This window comes from Panulirus ornatus, chromosome 6 (assembly GCF_036320965.1).
Source record: "Panulirus ornatus isolate Po-2019 chromosome 6, ASM3632096v1, whole genome shotgun sequence".
In the NCBI taxonomy this organism is placed as follows: Eukaryota; Metazoa; Arthropoda; class Malacostraca; order Decapoda; family Palinuridae; genus Panulirus; species Panulirus ornatus.
In genome coordinates, this window is record NC_092229.1 from 5,191,697 (window position 1) to 5,212,798 (window position 21,102).

At 39.7% G+C, this 21,102-nt stretch overlaps 1 protein-coding gene across 3 annotated transcripts in view; it reads right to left on the reverse strand.

The window, feature by feature from the left end:
• The window catches only part of LOC139749022 (lachesin-like), a 312,483-nt gene extending 293,673 nt beyond the window's left edge, over positions 1-18,810 (reverse strand). The window contains exon 1 of one of the 3 annotated variants that reach the window (XM_071662404.1): positions 17,806-18,810. In XM_071662404.1, coding sequence (XP_071518505.1) covers positions 17,806-17,971 — 166 coding nt within the window. In that variant the 5' untranslated portion in view covers positions 17,972-18,810. The remainder of the gene's footprint in view (positions 1-17,805) is intronic. The other 2 variants (XM_071662403.1, XM_071662402.1) reach the window with 2 other exon arrangements.
• Between the last annotated feature and the right edge of the window lie 2,292 nt (positions 18,811-21,102).

The window sequence follows — 21,102 nt, forward strand, 5'->3', positions numbered from 1 at the left end:
ATTAATCTATATTGATTATTTCTGAATCACATTTTATTTGAAAAAAAAACGACCATCTAAAATAAACTTTTGGGGCCATTTTTATATTCTTTTCTTATGAGAAACTGAAGTACAGCTCCCTCATCGTCTTTTCCGTTCATGCTTTCCGATAAAACTTCCATGGCAGTAGACGCTTGATTCATGGCATTTCTTCACAATCACTTTCCCATTTACAGATGTGCCGTGTGCAGTAGTGAGTGGGGATGACACTCTACTATCCTGTCTCCATCTATATAGATTAGGAATGTAGGATATAGATACTATCCTCGAGCAGATAGCCTCGTCATAGACCAACAGGTCATCCCTCCTACGTACCCAACCCTCCTCCACCCAAACTTTTTTGCTTTCGTATGTACCCAACCCTTGTCCACCCAAACCATTTTTTAAATTTTCCTTCCGAACCTCTCACGATTCATTCCAAGTTCTCCATCTTTAAAGTCAATTTCCATTCAGGAGGACTACCCCAAGGTGGGTTGCATTATCTTCCTCACAAACACAGTCCATCAGCCTCTTCACAGTGGCCCATCTTTCGCCAGTACTGTCCACCAGTCCATAATAACACAATGCTTCAAAGTAGCAGTTCGAAACTGATTTATTAATATCGGTGGCTAACACAATACAGATGTCTCTTTTAAAATATGCTTTAAACCTACTTCTTCGTAACTGATATTGGATTTAACGATCTCATCTGATGCTGAATACCAGTCATGCATTTATGAAATAGATCTCACATATGTTTCATTCACTTGATAAGTGTTTCATGATATTACATTTAATGACTCCTTTCGTAGGCTTCGAAGCAAGAGCGATCTTTTTTTCGTAAAGTCCCACAAAAAGCAATTACTTTTTCTTAAAATCTCCCAAAAAAGCGATTATTTTTTCGTAAAATCTACCCAAACTGACCTGTTATCTAAAGGCGAACTGATTTCCACCAAAACCAACTCCCATGGAATATTCTCCTGTGACCTGTTATGTGCAGGTCGAACTGACCCCAAAACTGATGCTATGAAGTCTTTCTCAAACCCTGTTGACATGTTACGTAAAGGTGGCCTGACTGACCCTAAACTGTTCTCATGACCAAAATGGAAATGAATTTGTTGTGAAATTGTAAAGTAAACACACTCCAAATTGTTAATCATTTAGTTAGATATAGACATATAGACGTAATAAAAAAAACATTAAGATATGATTCTTTATCAAAGTTAGTATATATATATATATATATATATATATATATATATATACATATATATATATATATATATATATATATATATATATATATATATATATATATATATTATATATATATATATATATATATATATATATATATATATATATATATATATATATATATATATATATATATATATATATATATATATATATATATATATATATACGTATATTTGTATGCAGACCTTCAGTCAAATAAAGCGAATTCAAAAGGAAAAATGATATATTCAAAAGGCCTTTGATATCTAGGAGAATTTTCAACTGGACCAACATGGTTAATAAATAATTATACACTGAATCTCGACAACGGGGTCATGGCTGAAAAGATAAAACGAAACGAAATAATAAAAGAAGACAAAAGTGAGAAAAGAAGGAATATGGAGGTATAAATATTAAAAATCAAAACAAGTTTACTTAAATATTAGAAAGAAAGGAATATAATTAAAGGGAATATAAGACAGATTCTTTAATCAAAAATATAAAAGAAATATTAGACTTACTTTAAACAAAGACAACAGATCTGAATATTATTTGAAAAAGTCAGACATGGACGAAATATAAGAGTGAGAAAGGCCATCGGTTCCAACTCAAATTTCCAAAGCTTTTCGCTGGTGTACATGTTTTCCTTGTGAAGCAAAACCGGATGTTACAGAAATTTCCGTATGTTCTCTTTACACTAAAATATTTACTTATGAAAATAAATCATCTTGTACTCTCGTAAATCATATATTTGACTTTGATCTTATATCAAAACAATAAATGAAAGGAAGACATTTTTTTTCCAAATATTCTTTCAAAATTCTACACCTCTTCCATGAGGTAAACTAAAGAAAATCACGTAAACAGTACCTCACCTTGACCCACTCCTACGTAGAGAAACAAGGCACCTTACCCTTACCCACTACCACCTAAAGAAATACAAGACCTCTCATTGACTCACTCCTACATAGAAGAACAAAGAACCTCACCAGATCCTTCTAGCCTACGCCTGACCCAACCAGCACCTGAGGAAGAGGGTGCCCAGCCTAGCCTCAAACGAATTCAATCCGGACTTCGGTCCCAGATCACTGTTCTTATATTTGGTGTGTTCTGAATGAGATCTATCATCTCATCTATACATTCTAGCATTAGAGTTCATAGTATTACGTACTTTTGATCAAGTAGGATTCCACACTTTAGGCTGTTAACGTGGTCGGTACATCTGATTATGACATCAGATCTACCTGAGTCAACAATATGGTTATGATCTCTTATATGCCTGAATAGTGTATTAGAATCTGACTCGAATCGAATAATATACCTGTGCATATTCTTTTTATATTATATGATATATTATGTATATCATGTATCATTCATTAAGTATTGTATTATGTTACTAGTGCTCATACTGTACTAGTCTTTCCCAATTCCTTTCCTGTTTTGACCATTATGTATATCTTCACAACATTTACATGGACTGTTATATACACTCCCTAAAGAAAATCATCTAAATAAGGTTTATTCTCTCTAGGAGCATTTCTATCTGTTATTTCATATTCAGAAAGAACACATTGATATTTGAAAGTCTTTAGATATCTACAAAGGGTGCGACCTCTCGGTGGAACGGCAAATTTCAAAATGTTCATTATATTGTTCATTGATATTATTGTTATGGTAAGATATTTCTTTTGCTTTCAGCAAACTTATATCCAGAAGTAACGAATCCTAATCATAGTTCTGGCAATTAGACCCTCCGTGTCATCATTCATCATTTACATTTTCTGGGCCACAAATTTTAAGAGATCTTAAGATATGTTTTTGTACATATTAACATTCTTACCGAATTATATATGTGTGTACATATTTTTTCTTTTTTTTCGGTTTGAAATGTTGTGTTCGTGTGCGCTGGTCTTCTCTCCAGTGTCGGTATGTTTCGAATATTGTCACAAGTGAGGGAGTGATCGTTTGGAAACAAGATGCACTCTCTAACCCCGAAAATATAATTCACTGTCGTTATACTATGTCAGGGGAAAACGGGCAGTGGGTTATCTGCTATATGTCTCCTCGCGGCCAAAACTGACAATATATATTCTCTTTAACTGTTATGTAGAGTAATCTGAAGGGCTTACTATATACTCTGCCATATGTATATATATATATATATATATATATATATATATATATATATATATATATATATATATATATATATATATATATACTAAATACTGAACCCTATTGCATGTGTTTTGACGACCGATAAGGCAACTAAATGATTGATGTGTATATTCTATGAATAAAATTTCATGCATATATTTCATGAATATATTTTACGAACGTACTTTAGTTATATGCTTTAGAAACACAGAAATATAATATATTTCGCCAGTTTGTAGTATAACTGCCAAATTTCTTGTTGGGCTTCCAAACTATAGAACGGACCTAAAAATAAAGTTATCAGACATCAACCCATATATCACTTTCTATCCTTTTAATGAGAAGTAGTAAGAAATCGAAATGATTATGAGGTTTGAAAATCTAAAAAATAAAAAAAAAAAGAATTCACCTAAAATGGTATTCTTAAGCAACATCAAAAATGTGAATCATAAAAATATGATTTTTTTTATTTCCCCAATTTTTCTAAAAATCTACAACTTATGAAATGCGCTTTGCATATAATCTTTTGGTTATAAAGAATTCTGTAATGCTTGTGCATAAAACTAACTTGAAGAGAGAATTTTACCAACATAAATAAGGTGTGAGGCCAAAATTAACATTACTTTTATCACTGTTATCATCACATGCCCAATATTATTTGTCAGACTTGCGCAGTGTTCTGGACGTTGGAAAACACTAACGGGTTTTTCTCCTTTTTTTAAGTTTCTATGACAAATTAACGTAATTAAATTTAGATGGAGGCAAAACTTACTTTCCCTTTTCGCGTCATACAGTATTCTTTTTTGCTTTGTTTGCTTGCTTGTTTTTATTGGAATATATATATATATATATACATATATATATATATATATATATATATATATATATATATATATATATATATATATATATATATATATATATATATATATATATACTTCATGACAGTCTGGGATGTTAATGCGCTCATGAATACTAAATGAAGTCCAGGCCATTTATGTTTCCATATTTTACACACACGTAGTTGCTGACGGATTACTGTAAACAAGGGGGCGTAAACCTTATGTAAACACGACGTAGAGGCCGACCTATTATAAGCAAACAGGGGCTTACCTTTTGTAAACAAGTAATGGTCTTCCTACACAATGGGCTGCCTATTGTAAACACATGATGACCTACCTATTGTAAACACACGGTGGCCTACCCATTGTAAACACACAGTGGCCTACTGACAGTTAACACACGATGGCCTGCATATTGTAAACACACAATGGCCTACCTATTGTAAACACACAATGGCCTACCTATTGTAAACACAGGTAGGGAGTGTGACACTCTTAGGGGCACCAGATCTTAGACTTTACCATCACACAGCTTTATAAAGCTCTGTCTACACGGACAAGTATTGTGTGTATGCTTGTGTGAGGTGAATCCAGGCCAGTTTAGGAGTTTCAAGTGTCTTCAACACAGACGTTGCATCTTAGGCATGACGGGTCTGGTGATATGTTGAAACGGTACTTTCTAGTCTTACAGAGACGGGCGGTGATCAGAGGGCAGAAAAGAAAGTGTAACTCGTGCATACCTGGGGGAGTATGGTTTTAAGATGAGTGTATGTAGACTACTCGAAAAAAAAATAGAAAAATATAAGAAATAAAAACGAGAATTGATCGATATTCAGAACAAAAATTGAAACACAGTTTAGCATTTATGGGAAACAAAAGATGGTTTTTGAATTCGCTCTTGGTACATATATAGATCCCCTTGATCAACTCAGCAGGATTAATCCCACACAATTGCCTGCTGATCATTTACCAGCTCTCGAGCTACTAATCAGTCTTGCGATAACACGACAGGAAAGACTTGATCCTCCACTCCACTGAAAATAGACTTTCCGTTCCAATACGCTACCCAGCGACTTGAATAAGTAGCAAATATTCCGCTAAGCGTAAAATGTTTTCGCTCCGCGAGAATAAACTGCCTGTGCGCTTAACTAGAATAAATCCTGTATTTCCTGCTTGTCGAGAATACTTTAAGTTTTTCCTTTGTGAAGAATGAATCATAGACAGAATCCAAACTTTTTTTTTCTATGGAATATAATATAGAATTTGACCTTAAATTCCTTTAGAGTTTCCTTTAGACTTCGAAAAAAAATGCCCTTGATTTTCGACGGAGCATGAAAGTAAAACTATTTTTTCATATTTCTAAGACATCGAATTCCTTCATTCCTTTAGCGGGAGAACAAATATTAATATATATTTCAACTTCAACAAGGTTTTCATAATCATTTGTGTCTCAAGGAATAATTCATAGTTAGTTTAGAGGGTTTTTTTTAATTTTCCAAATGAAGGAACAGAGAAGGGGGCCAGGTGAGGATATTCCCTCAAAGGCCCAGTCCTCTGTTCTTAACGCTACCTTGCTAAAGCGGGAAATGGCGAATAGTATGAAAAAAAGAAATATATATACTACCCCTGCAATACATGAGGGGAAACAGTTATTTCCATGTACCTCCTGCCTATCACAAAAGGGAACTTACAAGGGCGGATGGAAATCGTATCCTCTTGTATTATCACTTTCAAAATGCAAGAACAAATAGTTCTAAGTTCTCAGTTTTGCAACCCTCCATTTATCAGACATAGAACTACAGATGTTACTCTGAAAAGAATATAAATCCCAGTCTTGTTCCACCTACAACCTAAAGAAAACGCAGAGAAAAAATTGTATGTTCATTTCATGACGGAAAACATTTGTTATTCCGTTCAGTGAGAATAAATCCTCCATCTAACGCTCACAAATTCAATTTTTTCATTGAACTATAAATAAATGGTTAGTCTTACTTTTAACAGAGGCAGAACTTGCGCTTATTTACAAAAATTTAGCCGATATCGTTTTTGTGTGAATAAATCTCTTTGTAATTCATACCGAAAACAAAAATCCAATTATACTCTTGGCGGAAATAAACTTTTATTCCAGTTCTAAGCGAGTGTAAACCAATAATATAATTCTTAGCAAGAATGAACTTTTAATTTTTAGCGAGAATAAGCCTCTAATATTGCTCTTAGTGAGAATAAGCTTCTCGTTCTAAGCGAGAATAAACCTCTAATATAATTCTTAACAAGAATAAACCTCTAACATCATTCTTAGCGAGAATAAACCTCTAATAGAATTCTTAGCGAGAATGAACTTCAGTGCTAATTCTTAGCAAGGATAACCTCTGATAGGATCTTTAGTGAGTATTAACTATTATCATTCTTAGCGAGAAAAAAAACTCTAATGTGAATTTGAGAGAATAAACCTCTATTCCAAATTATTAGCGAGAATACACCTCCAATATAATTATCTTAGCGAGAACATTCATCAGTTCAAATTGTTTTCAAAAGTTAGACTTCTAATTAATCATAACCAGAAAAAAGTCCAATCCATGGCTCGAATGAACCTTGTCTACACACTCTGAACAGAAATAAACCTCTGCTCTATTTCTTAGCGAGAATAGAAGAACTTTAATCGAATTCTGCACGAGAAAAAGCATCTTATATCATTTTTCTTGGCGAGATCAATCTGTATTTTCCACCTTATGAAAGAAACCTTTAATCTGATTTAGAATGGCTAATCCTTTAAGCTTTGATTATCAGGGTTATAACGTAGACGTCTCGTAATCTGAGAATAAATTCTAGTTTCCGTTTCGGCGGGAATAAATCTTTCTTCGGTCTTTCTTTACGGATTGACAATAGCGTTTAATGCCTCGTTAAGCGTGGATAAATCTTCTCAGTTGTCCGTTTAACGAGAATAAACTCTTAAATCTCCGTTTAGTAAACCTTTCAGTCGCTCAGTGTGAAGGAGAGGCCATGTCGTTTAGTTAGAAACCCTCTGTCGTTTAATGAGAATAAAGTTTCTGTTGTTTAATCAGAAACCGTCAGGACGATAACAGAATAAATTTTCTGTTCTTTAGTTAGAAACCATCTGTTGCTTAGTTAGAAACTCTATGTTGTTTAGTTTGAAACCATCTGTTGTCTAGTTAGAAACCCTCTGTTGTTTATTTAGAAGCCCTATGTTGCTTAGTTAGAAACAATCTGTTGTTTAGTTAGAAATTATCTGCTGTCTAGTTAGACACCATCAGTTGTCCAGTTAGAAACGACCTGTTGTTTAGTTAGAAACCCTCTGTTGTTTAGTTAGAACCCATCTGTTGTCTAGTTAGACACTATCTGTTGTCTAGTTAGAAACGATCTAGAAACCCTCTGTTGTTTAGTTAGAAACCTTCTCGTTTAGCTAGAAGAAACCTTCTATCATTTATTTGAAGAAACCCTTAGTCACTTACTGATACAAAACTCTGTCTACTATTTTAGAATAGATTCCCCCCTAAATTCTTTAGTTAGTAGAAACTATAGCCACTTGATGAGAAGAAATCCTTATTCTTGTATCTGTTCAGAAGAAACCCTGTCTTCTGTTTGGTGAGAACAAATTCTTAATCGTAAGTCGAGGTGGAATAAATCGTTTGATCTTCCATATCAAGATAACAATCTAATCATCTATAACACGAGATTACCCTGCCTAATCCCTCGTATAGCGAGAATAAACATATTAATCATCCGTAAAACGAGATTAGCCTGCCTAATCCCTCATTAGCGAGAATAAACAATTTAATCATCCATAAAACGAGATCGACCTGCCTAATCCCTCGTATGGCGAGAATAAACGATCTAATCATCCATGAAGCGAGATTACCCAGCCCAATCCCCTTGTATAGCTAGAATAAACAATGTTTTCTTCCATACAGCGAGATTAACCCGTCTAATTGTCCATATAGCGAAAGCAAACATACCAATCTTCCGTAAAGCGAGGTAAGCGAGCATGATCTTCCGCTAAGCGAGAAAACCAATCATATAATCTTCCGTAAAGCGAGGTAAGCGAGCATGATCTTCCGCTAAGCGAGAAAACCAATCATATAATCTTCCGTAAAGCGAGGTAAGCGAGCGTGATCTTCCGCTAAGCGAGAAAACCAATCATATAATCTTCCGTAAAGCGAAGTAAGCGAGCATGATCTTCCGCTAAGCGAGAAAACCAATCATATAATCTTCCGTAAAGCGAAGTAAGCGAGCATGATCTTCCGCTAAGCGAGAAAACCAATCATATAATCTTCCGTAAAGCGAAGTAAGCGAGCATGATCTTCCGCTAAGCGAGAAAACCAATCATATAATCTTCCGTAAAGCGAAGTAAGCGAGCATGATCTTCCGCTAAGCGAGAAAACCAATCATATAATCTTCCGTAAAGCGAAGTAAGCGAGCATGATCTTCCGCTAAGCGAGAAAACCAATCATATAATCTTCCGTAAAGCGAAGTAAGCGAGCATGATCTTCCGCTAAGCGAGAAAACCAATCATATAATCTTCCGTAAAGCGAAGTAAGCGAGCATGATCTTCCGCTAAGCGAGAAAACCAATCATATAATCTTCCGTAAAGCGAAGTAAGCGAGCATGATCTTCCGCTAAGCGAGAAAACCAATCATATAATCTTCCGTAAAGCGAGGTAAGCGAGCATGATCTTCCGCTAAGCGAGAAAACCAATCATATAATCTTCCGTAAAGCGAAGTAAGCGAGCATGATCTTCCGCTAAGCGAGAAAACCAATCATATAATCTTCCGTAAAGCGAAGTAAGCGAGCATGATCTTCCGCTAAGCGAGAAAACCAATCATATAATCTTCCGTAAAGCGAGGTAAGCGAGCATGATCTTCCGCTAAGCGAGAAAACCAATCATATAATCTTCCGTAAAGCGAAGTAAGCGAGCATGATCTTCCGCTAAGCGAGAAAACCAATCATATAATCTTCCGTAAAGCGAAGTAAGCGAGCATGATCTTCCGCTAAGCGAGAAAACCAATCATATAATCTTCCGTAAAGCGAAGTAAGCGAGCATGATCTTCCGCTAAGCGAGAAAACCAATCATATAATCTTCCGTAAAGCGAAGTAAGCGAGCATGATCTTCCGCTAAGCGAGAAAACCAATCATATAATCTTCCGTAAAGCGAAGTAAGCGAGCATGATCTTCCGCTAAGCGAGAAAACCAATCATATAATCTTCCGTAAAGCGAAGTAAGCGAGCATGATCTTCCGCTAAGCGAGAAAACCAATCATATAATCTTCCGTAAAGCGAAGTAAGCGAGCATGATCTTCCGCTAAGCGAGAAAACCAATCATATAATCTTCCGTAAAGCGAAGTAAGCGAGCATGATCTTCCGCTAAGCGAGAAAACCAATCATATAATCTTCCGTAAAGCGAAGTAAGCGAGCATGATCTTCCGCTAAGCGAGAAAACCAATCATATAATCTTCCGTAAAGCGAAGTAAGCGAGCATGATCTTCCGCTAAGCGAGAAAACCAATCATATAATCTTCCGTAAAGCGAAGTAAGCGAGCATGATCTTCCGCTAAGCGAGAAAACCAATCATATAATCTTCCGTAAAGCGAAGTAAGCGAGCATGATCTTCCGCTAAGCGAGAAAACCAATCATATAATCTTCCGTAAAGCGAAGTAAGCGAGCATGATCTTCCGCTAAGCGAGAAAACCAATCATATAATCTTCCGTAAAGCGAAGTAAGCGAGCATGATCTTCCGCTAAGCGAGAAAACCAATCATATAATCTTCCGTAAAGCGAAGTAAGCGAGCATGATCTTCCGCTAAGCGAGAAAACCAATCATATAATCTTCCGTAAAGCGAAGTAAGCGAGCATGATCTTCCGCTAAGCGAGAAAACCAATCATATAATCTTCCGTAAAGCGAAGTAAGCGAGCATGATCTTCCGCTAAGCGAGAAAACCAATCATATAATCTTCCGTAAAGCGAAGTAAGCGAGCATGATCTTCCGCTAAGCGAGAAAACCAATCATATAATCTTCCGTAAAGCGAGGTAAGCGAGCATGATCTTCCGCTAAGCGAGAAAACCAATCATATAATCTTCCGTAAAGCGAAGTAAGCGAGCATGATCTTCCGCTAAGCGAGAAAACCAATCATATAATCTTCCGTAAAGCGAAGTAAGCGAGCATGATCTTCCGCTAAGCGAGAAAACCAATCATATAATCTTCCGTAAAGCGAAGTAAGCGAGCATGATCTTCCGCTAAGCGAGAAAACCAATCATATAATCTTCCGTAAAGCGAAGTAAGCGAGCATGATCTTCCGCTAAGCGAGAAAACCAATCATATAATCTTCCGTAAAGCGAAGTAAGCGAGCATGATCTTCCGCTAAGCGAGAAAACCAATCATATAATCTTCCGTAAAGCGAAGTAAGCGAGCATGATCTTCCGCTAAGCGAGAAAACCAATCATATAATCTTCCGTAAAGCGAAGTAAGCGAGCATGATCTTCCGCTAAGCGAGAAAACCAATCATATAATCTTCCGTAAAGCGAAGTAAGCGAGCATGATCTTCCGCTAAGCGAGAAAACCAATCATATAATCTTCCGTAAAGCGAAGTAAGCGAGCATGATCTTCCGCTAAGCGAGAAAACCAATCATATAATCTTCCGTAAAGCGAAGTAAGCGAGCATGATCTTCCGCTAAGCGAGAAAACCAATCATATAATCTTCCGTAAAGCGAAGTAAGCGAGCATGATCTTCCGCTAAGCGAGAAAACCAATCATATAATCTTCCGTAAAGCGAAGTAAGCGAGCATGATCTTCCGCTAAGCGAGAAAACCAATCATATAATCTTCCGTAAAGCGAAGTAAGCGAGCATGATCTTCCGCTAAGCGAGAAAACCAATCATATAATCTTCCGTAAAGCGAAGTAAGCGAGCATGATCTTCCGCTAAGCGAGAAAACCAATCATATAATCTTCCGTAAAGCGAAGTAAGCGAGCATGATCTTCCGCTAAGCGAGAAAACCAATCATATAATCTTCCGTAAAGCGAAGTAAGCGAGCATGATCTTCCGCTAAGCGAGAAAACCAATCATATAATCTTCCGTAAAGCGAAGTAAGCGAGCATGATCTTCCGCTAAGCGAGAAAACCAATCATATAATCTTCCGTAAAGCGAAGTAAGCGAGCATGATCTTCCGCTAAGCGAGAAAACCAATCATATAATCTTCCGTAAAGCGAAGTAAGCGAGCATGATCTTCCGCTAAGCGAGAAAACCAATCATATAATCTTCCGTAAAGCGAAGTAAGCGAGCATGATCTTCCGCTAAGCGAGAAAACCAATCATATAATCTTCCGTAAAGCGAAGTAAGCGAGCATGATCTTCCGCTAAGCGAGAAAACCAATCATATAATCTTCCGTAAAGCGAAGTAAGCGAGCATGATCTTCCGCTAAGCGAGAAAACCAATCATATAATCTTCCGTAAAGCGAAGTAAGCGAGCATGATCTTCCGCTAAGCGAGAAAACCAATCATATAATCTTCCGTAAAGCGAAGTAAGCGAGCATGATCTTCCGCTAAGCGAGAAAACCAATCATATAATCTTCCGTAAAGCGAAGTAAGCGAGCATGATCTTCCGCTAAGCGAGAAAACCAATCATATAATCTTCCGTAAAGCGAAGTAAGCGAGCATGATCTTCCGCTAAGCGAGAAAACCAATCATATAATCTTCCGTAAAGCGAAGTAAGCGAGCATGATCTTCCGCTAAGCGAGAAAACCAATCATATAATCTTCCGTAAAGCGAAGTAAGCGAGCATGATCTTCCGCTAAGCGAGAAAACCAATCATATAATCTTCCGTAAAGCGAAGTAAGCGAGCATGATCTTCCGCTAAGCGAGAAAACCAATCATATAATCTTCCGTAAAGCGAAGTAAGCGAGCATGATCTTCCGCTAAGCGAGAAAACCAATCATATAATCTTCCGTAAAGCGAAGTAAGCGAGCATGATCTTCCGCTAAGCGAGAAAACCAATCATATAATCTTCCGTAAAGCGAAGTAAGCGAGCATGATCTTCCGCTAAGCGAGAAAACCAATCATATAATCTTCCGTAAAGCGAAGTAAGCGAGCATGATCTTCCGCTAAGCGAGAAAACCAATCATATAATCTTCCGTAAAGCGAAGTAAGCGAGCATGATCTTCCGCTAAGCGAGAAAACCAATCATACAGGCTCCGCTGTATTACCACTTGCAGACGATATCCGATAGATCCTATAAATATAAATATACAATTCATATGTACATTATATATATATAATTGTATACATCATCCTATTGTTATATGACCCCATGACCCCTTGTTATGGGCAGACTGCGGCTTTGTGGCTGTGCGCCCCACACAGGAGCAGGGAAATGTGGGAATCCTTGTGAACACGTAGGTAACCTGAAAAGACTGTACTTCTTGCTGTTCGCTGATGATGAGGTAGCCACGCTAATGGCGACTTCTCGCACACGGAGCCTGGCAACACACACACACACACACACACACACACACCATCCCTGGGGATAAGGGCAAAAGAATACTTCCCACGTATTCCCTGCGTGTCGTAGAAGGCGACTAAAAGGGGAGGAAGCGGGGTGCTGGAAATCCTCCCTTCCAATCTTTACTTTGCCGAAAGAAGGAACGGAGAAGGGGGCTAAGTGAGGATTTTCTCTCCAAGTCATGAAATCATTTTCTAATGTGGCGGGATGTGGCCAATAAACTTTCAGTTTATCGAAAATTAAGACTTATTAATCAGGTTATTAAGTGGAATTCCTCGTATTCACTGACCCCTATGCCTCTATGAATCAATTTACAAAAAAAGAAAAAAAAATAGGCTTTCATTTGCGTTTAGGAAATTAACGCCGTATTGTTCAATTAATCGAATGTAAATTCTTTTCATTCGCTTCAGTGAGAGTGTACTATGATAAGTGATTAACAGAAAACTCTCATTACTCAGTTTACCGAGAGAAAGCATTTCATTAATCGCTTTATTCGGATATAATCACTATCATTCAGCCGGACAAGATTAATCAATTATTTGCTGTGTTAGTGTAATGTCCCCACTTGACCGAGAGCTAGCTCTCTCTGAGAGAGAGAGAGAGAGAGAGAGAGAGAGAGAGAGAGAGAGAGAGAGAGAGAGAGAGAGAGAGAGTGGAGGAGCAGCCCTACACGCAGCAGCAGAGCAAGTGGGGCTCCCTACGGGCAAGAAGGTCTTCGCCAACACTATACTGTTTACTATCTTCTGATGATGATGTAGCCTCGTAGACGGTGCCATATATATTTATATATATATATATATATATATATGTATATATATATATATATATATATATATATATATATATATATATATATATATATATATATATATATATATATATATATATATATATTCCTATGAGTCCACTGGGAAAATGAAACACGAATGTTTACCAAATGGCGTCCTAGCTTCGTCTCTTCGATGTATATCAACTGACTGTTATATTTCTCTCTTGTGTCTCCCCTGATGATGTGATTATTACACGAAAGTGCACTTGGGAACTTTTCGTGTTTCATTTTCCCCGTGGACTCAGGAATATCTTGATCACGCGCAAAATTGTGATCCTTTCCAATATATACATATATGCACGAACGACCGGGCCATTGCATTCTTGTTATCTGGTTTTCTTCGTCGTGTTCTGTTGGTGTCCAGATAGAGCATTCTAGCACCAGTCACGCTCATGGTCGTCAGATAACATAGAGAAAGAGAGAAAAATAAATCCGGAACGCGTTTGATCGATAATCCGACCTTTGCTTATCCGTTCGTGAGCAAGGGACATTCTCTTGAGTAATCTCCTTCCACCCCCCACTCTCTCTCTCTCTCTCTCTCTCTCTCTCTCTCTCTCTCTCTCTCTCTCTCTCTCTCTCTCTCTCTCTCTCTCTCTCTCTCTCTCTCTCTCTCTCTTCTTTAGCTACCGTTCTCTTAGGGAAAACGTCATCATGCTGAAACTATCTATCCTGAACCTTATTCTTCGATGGTAGAGGATTTCCCTCCATATGTATCATTCTGTGTCTTTACAGAACCCACCACGAAGGTTCGCTTATGTCACCCTTCCACCACCTTCCACCTCCTCCTCCTTCTCCTCCTCCAACCAAACCCCCTCCACCCCCTCAGGAAATAATTACATATTTCTCTGCATCTGTCACTTATTAATTAAACCAAAAAAATAATGTCTGACTTCATTAAGTAATTACACATCAGTCGGAAAAGATTTGATTGATATGTAGAGAGTGTGTGTGTGTGTGTAAGTGTGTGTGGCGAGAGGAGAATTCCCCCGCATGTGTCCGGATGACGGTCATAAGACGGTGTACGACTTATTCTTTCCCTTGATGGCATCCGGATAACAGTCAGGCCGGATGATAGTCAGGGGGTTTTTTTTATCTCCCAAATACTTATCTGAGAACGTATGTTGTTCTCATAGAAACCGTCGCAAAGTTCTTAGTCTCCGTGAACAGTCGAGAGGTCAAACGGTCTGTTGTGAACGGGCGAGAATATATTTCTTTTTTACACACACACACACACACACACACACACACAAGACAACGGGGGGGAAAAATCGCCATATGAAAATAGAAAGATTTATACAATCAAACAATTTGATGAGCTCGATGTAATCACATTATCACAGAGGCCACAGTTCCAAGAAAATACAATTGTCGACAAACAGATCTACTCGTAAGCAGATTATGTTAAAGATAAATGATAAAAAAAAAAATGGTTTGAAAAATTTATTTTCGTTTATTCGGGTGACGGAAAAATAGCAGCGGCAGATCTCCGCCAGACGAAGGATTAATGTCCGTCAGACCCCAAGGGCACGACGGTACAGCCCTCGAGCATGACGGTACAGCCTGTGAGACGACGGTACAGCCCTTGGGCACGACTGTACAGCCCTTGAAAATGACGGTACAGCCTGTGAGACGACGGTACAGCCCTCGGGCATGATGGTACAGCCCTTGAACATGACGGTGCAGCCTTTGAGACGACGGTACAGCCCTTGAACAAGACGGTACAGCCCTCGAGCATAACGGTACAGCCTGTGAGACGACGGTACAGCCCTTGGGCACGACGGTGCAGCCCTTGAGCATGACGGTACAGACCTTGAGCACAGCTTGTACGCCCTTGAGCACAGCTTGTACGGACCTTGAGCACGAATTGTACGCCCTTGAGCACGGTTTGTACGATCCTTGAGCAAGCACTGCGGTACGATGTTTGAGTGCTTCGCTACGCCCTTTGAGCACGATGGTACGACCCTTGAGTACTACGGTACGACCCTTGAGTACTACTTTACGACCCCTGAGCACTACGGTACGACCCTTGAGCACTACAGTATGACCCCTGAGCACTAAGGTCCGACGAAAGTGTACGACTCTTGAGCCCAATGGTACGACCCTTAGGTATAATGCCTTGCCCAATCTTATACCAAGGGTTTCGTACCTTCATATTCAAAGGGTTTAGGTCCTTCTGACCTCTAAGCATCTTATTAAGGGTCTAACATCTCGATGATCGACAGTGACTGTCTCGTGCCACCAATCGATGAACTACATAATCCCAATCCTTTGACTCTGATCTCAAGCATTCATTCATCAGTAGTTGACATTTGGAACTTGGCGTTCGAACCCGTGGTTCGAACCCTCCGTTCCCCACATTCTGTACCGGATCAAATTACTGCTTGTCTTGGGATCTTAAACACAGATTTAGAAGGATTTAATGTGTCTATAATGATAACTTTGTATATGGAAAAAATCATCATTATTACCATAATCAAAGTACGGTTAAAAAAGAAAAACAAAAAACGAAACGACTTCTTATCCGAACTTTTATCAGTGTTAGGGGTCGTGTCAACGGCTGCCCCCCCCCCCCCCCCTCCATGTTCAACGCCGTTCGTTAAACCCAAAGTTTACTGAAGTCCTCATTTATCACTGGGAGTACGTACACAACTGGTTTGTGTGTGATGGCTACATGAAAAAAAAAAAAATTTAATTACTTGTATTTTTCATTTCTGTAGTCTTTCACTTTGATACTGATGTTGGAATCTCTTTTTACATGTGTGCAGATAAGGCATACACTTCGACATGTCTTTTATGAAATGCCCCTGTTATCCTCCGTGACCTGTGTTACTGATAAGGTAACATTCAACTACATTTCTTTTCCGGTCAATCATATCATTTCTCAACCGTGAGTATCTTCCCTTCAGCACGACAGTTGAACACGACGGTTACGATCCTTGAACACGACGGTACGACCCTTGAACATGATGGTACGACCCTTGAACATGACGGTACGATCCTTGAACACGACAGTACGATCTTTGAACACGATAGTACGACCCCTGAACATGACGGTACGATCCTTGAACATGACGGTACGATCCTTGAACACGACAATACGATCTTTGAACATGATGGTTCGATCCTTAAGCACGACCGAACGATCCTAGGGGGTCAGGTCAATTGTCATGTCGCCTTCCCAAGGATCGTACCGTCGCGCTCAAGGACCGTACCGTCGTGTTCAAGGATCGTACCGTCGCGCTCAAGGACCGTACCGTTGGTCTCAAGAACCTATCTCTAACAACTGTACCCTAAACGCCCATTCACATTATCAGTCCTTATCTCTACTGCCTTTGATATCGGTATCAATGCCTTATCAATTATACGATCATCATCATCGTCACCTCTGTGTATAGGACTTTCTTTCCCACACAGCGGCTGATTGCTTATGGTCGATTCATCATGGATAATGATGAACTAAAACGACCATCAGTAGTTGACACTTTCAAATACGTAAACGAACAGTTTTGAAGGACACCTCAACCGATTAAGTACACATGTTAAAAAATCATTTTTAACAGAGAAAAAAATAATTTTTTTTTTTTGCTGTTAAAGGCTTATCAAGACGTAAGAATTATGTATCATGCATTATGTATTACACGTGTATCATGTGTTACATAACACATACAATCATCCTCGAAATGTATATATTGATGTTTTTGGTCATAGATAAAGGCATTTTCAGTATATAACATATTGCTTTTTGATTCATGAAATCCGTGTTTCAAATGGATATATACCGGGAAATTCCCTCTCGAGACTATAAACATTATATATATATATATATATATATATATATATATATATATATATATATATATATATATATATATATATATATATATATATATATATATATATATATATATATGGTTTTAACAGACCACTAATTCCCAGGGGATTTAACATCAAGACTAAATTAACCGCCAATAATTCATTAAAAAAAAAAAACACAAGAAAATGTATGAATAAATATACACTTAAACCACAAAAGAAGACCAGACAAAAATAAAATATAGCCCCCCCCAAAAAAAACACTATATAAACACACACTATAGAAACACTATATAAACACACTGTATAAAACGAACACCTTGTGTCTACTTTAGATTAGCTGAGGGGAAAAATGAGGGGGAAAATGAGGGAGAAAATCAAGGTGTAAGTTGGTTGGCCGTACCTTTCGTGGCGTTGGACACCTGAAGAAGAGTTGAACTCACTAAAGCAATGAAAGCCGTGGCGCCCCAGCCGGGCCAGGCGGAGTAGCGATGCTTCTGGTGGTGGTGGTGGTCATACCCTGGCCGCTCTTGGCCCACCCTGGCCTCGGCCACACTTCGAGGACACATCGTTGTCACACGAGGCCACCGTTACACGCCTCCTCCTCCTCCTACCTTAGTCCTCGTCTTGCCGTGGTTAAGAAACGAAAAAAATAAGATGGAAGGAGAGGGGTTGGGGAGTAGGGCTTTGCGACAACGAGACGTCCACACGGGGTTACTGCATGGCACTGATTACAAACTAGACGGATCAGCTGGGCTCTACAACTCCGGTTGTGTTATGATGGTGATTTACTACAACTATTGCACTGATTCTGGGGGTATCATTACGATGGCTTATTATATCTCCCGTGGGTTAAAAACCAAACCCCCTCTCAAGCCTCTGTGGACGAAATGAAATAGATTCACAAAAGCTTCAGAATTTGATTTTTCCTACAGAAGCACTTCTCCACCCGACCCCCCCGATCCTCGCGTCTCATACCAGTCCTCAACACGGACGGCAATGCCGTAACAACACTCTCTCTCTCCCGGACGAATAATACGTGAGGCTCAAACTTCTTTCTCTATCGCTCTCTCTCTCTCTCTCTCTCTCTCGACGATATTACGATACAGCAATATTTCTCAGGCGATGTCGAGGATGATAAGGTCAGAACGGGTCATCTTCGCTCGTGTGTGCTGGCTCCTCTCTCCTCCAGCACCTTCCTTATCGGGGTAAGGCGCGAGTGTGTGGGAGAGAGAGAGAGATGCGAATGGATGGCAGCGCGGGCGAGCGACGGGTCTCCTGGCTTGGGTGACTAGCAGTGTTGGCTGGCGGCGGTAGAGGCGATGTCTGTGCCCGTGGCCGATGTAGCGCCGACTGAGGGCGCGGGTCTCGGACACCAGTACATATGAGGCAGCAGGAGTGTGTGTGTGTGTGTGTGTGTGTGTGTGTGTGTAGTGTGTGTGTGTGTGTGTGTGTGTGGGGTTAGTTGGTCGGTGTCGACGCGCGAGATTTGTTGTCCATGAAATATGCAACGACGTCGTGCATACAGCGACGGAAGTTGTCACCCTTGAATAATTGAGAGGCTGTGAATATTTATTGCTTGATACCACTCACTTCTCCAGCCACCACCGACACCTCCTCCTCCTCCTCCTCCTCCTCCTCCACTACCACCACCGCCACAGCCACCAACCTCCTCCTCCTCCTCCACTACCACCACCGCCACAGCCACCAACCTCCTCCTCCTCCTCCTCCTCCTCCTCCTCCCCCTCCTCCACCACCGCCACAGCCACCACCACCACCGCCACCACCACAGCTGCTGCTGCCGCTGCCACCCACGCCCGGGGCCTGACCTCTGGCCCATTACGGCCGGGTCACGGCAGCGAGGGAGGAGAGGCAGCTGCCAGGCCTTTGACCCATTACTGCCCGACCAAGACAGCAGCCGGGGAGGGAGGGAGAAGGCTCGGCCTGTGTGGCCACCATACCCAAACAACTGTGGCCACTCCTTTACTGTGGCTTCTTCAGTGTGGCTGCATCTTCACTGTGCTCATTCCATCATTGAGGATGCCATGCCACTGTAGCTTCTTCAATGTGGCCACACCATCACTGTGCTTACACCCTTGTTGTGGCCACATTTTCACTGTCGTCATTTCGTCAGTGGCCACCCCACTGCTTAAGATGTCTGATTAATTGTAAACTTAGCGGGTTTATCCATCAAAGAAATATAGAAATGAATCATTGTACAATATGTACAACGACATGCATTAGTATTTACCACAACCACTGCATCAACATAGCCACTCTTTCACCGCAGCTGGCCACTGCTTCACTGCATATCAAGTCCTCCCTAAGTCCACTCACTTCATCGTGGCCACAACGTTCAGCTTCCACAACTCTCATTGAAGTCACCAACTTTGCTATGGCCACAGAGCGCACGGAGACCACCACGAACATCGCTGAAGCCAAGTTTACGTCGCTTCAGCAATAACTGATGATATTAATTTCGGTGTGGCCAGAACTCTCACTGAAGTTACTAACTTCATCATGACAACAAGTCGACCTGAAGCCACTGACATCGTTATGGCTTCAGCTCATCCTGAATCCACTAACTTCACTGAAGTGTCACTGCGGAGTTGTATGGCTCTCGTCAAAGAACTTCTCACTCTAAAGGAGTCTACTATTCCCTGCGACTTGAAGTAGCGTAGCCCTGGGCTGCTGGAAGTCTTTTGAAAAGGGGTCCTGGGAAACGCCAAGACTTTTATAGAAAAATGGTTCTGAGTAATTAAGAAAAAAGGAATACATAGATATGTATATGACAGCATTTTTCTTGGAATATAAAAAGGGAATCAAATGTAATTCAATTGTTTGCCTTTCATGTCAGTCTACTTTGAACACTGCTCTGTTAAACCAAAATAGATTACATTTGAATTTCCTAAGTTATAACTTAACTACTCAGCATGTCTTTATAAACATTCTTATATGGATTATCATTCTTAAAACCATGGAAGAAAGAATACTACCCACATCATCTGTGTGTTGTAAAAGGCGACTGATAGGGGCGGCAGTGAGGGACTGGATATCCTTCCCTCCTGTTTAATCACTTTCTAAAAACGAAAACAGGGGAAAAAGCCAATCGAAAATATTTCTCCGAAGTCCAAATCTCGGGTATCTGAATGTGTGTGGTTGTAACGAGGGTGAAACAGAAGCAAAGATACATGTTCTGGGTCCTGAACATTTAAGAAAAGATGATGTGGGGCGATGTGATATATGGGAGGCGACGTGCTGTCCACTGACAAAACCAAGACATGTATATAGTGGTCTTGGTGAGCCTTGGGGTAGCGTGTGTGGCTCAGTTGCAGCTGGACCTATTCTGGTTACGGTACATTGTATATGACAACTGGAGATTGAGACGTATACAAGTAAAGCCATTGCTCGTTTATTCCTGACGCTACCACTGTATTTTTTTCTCAATTAAAGAATATGATTATGTATGTACCTGCATATCACAGCTTTATGAAAAGCGATAGTTTAATGAATGCTGCATTTTGCCGAGGTTTTTAAAAGACAGAGCAGACAGTAATTACGTTCGCTAATGGTTTTCTAATTAGGCTTCACACAGACGCTGCGAGCATGATGCGTCTCTACCTTGGCTTCATCATTCACCTCCCCCAATAAAATACTATGGCCTCTGCACGTAACATCCGGGCGCTCCTTTGACACGCTA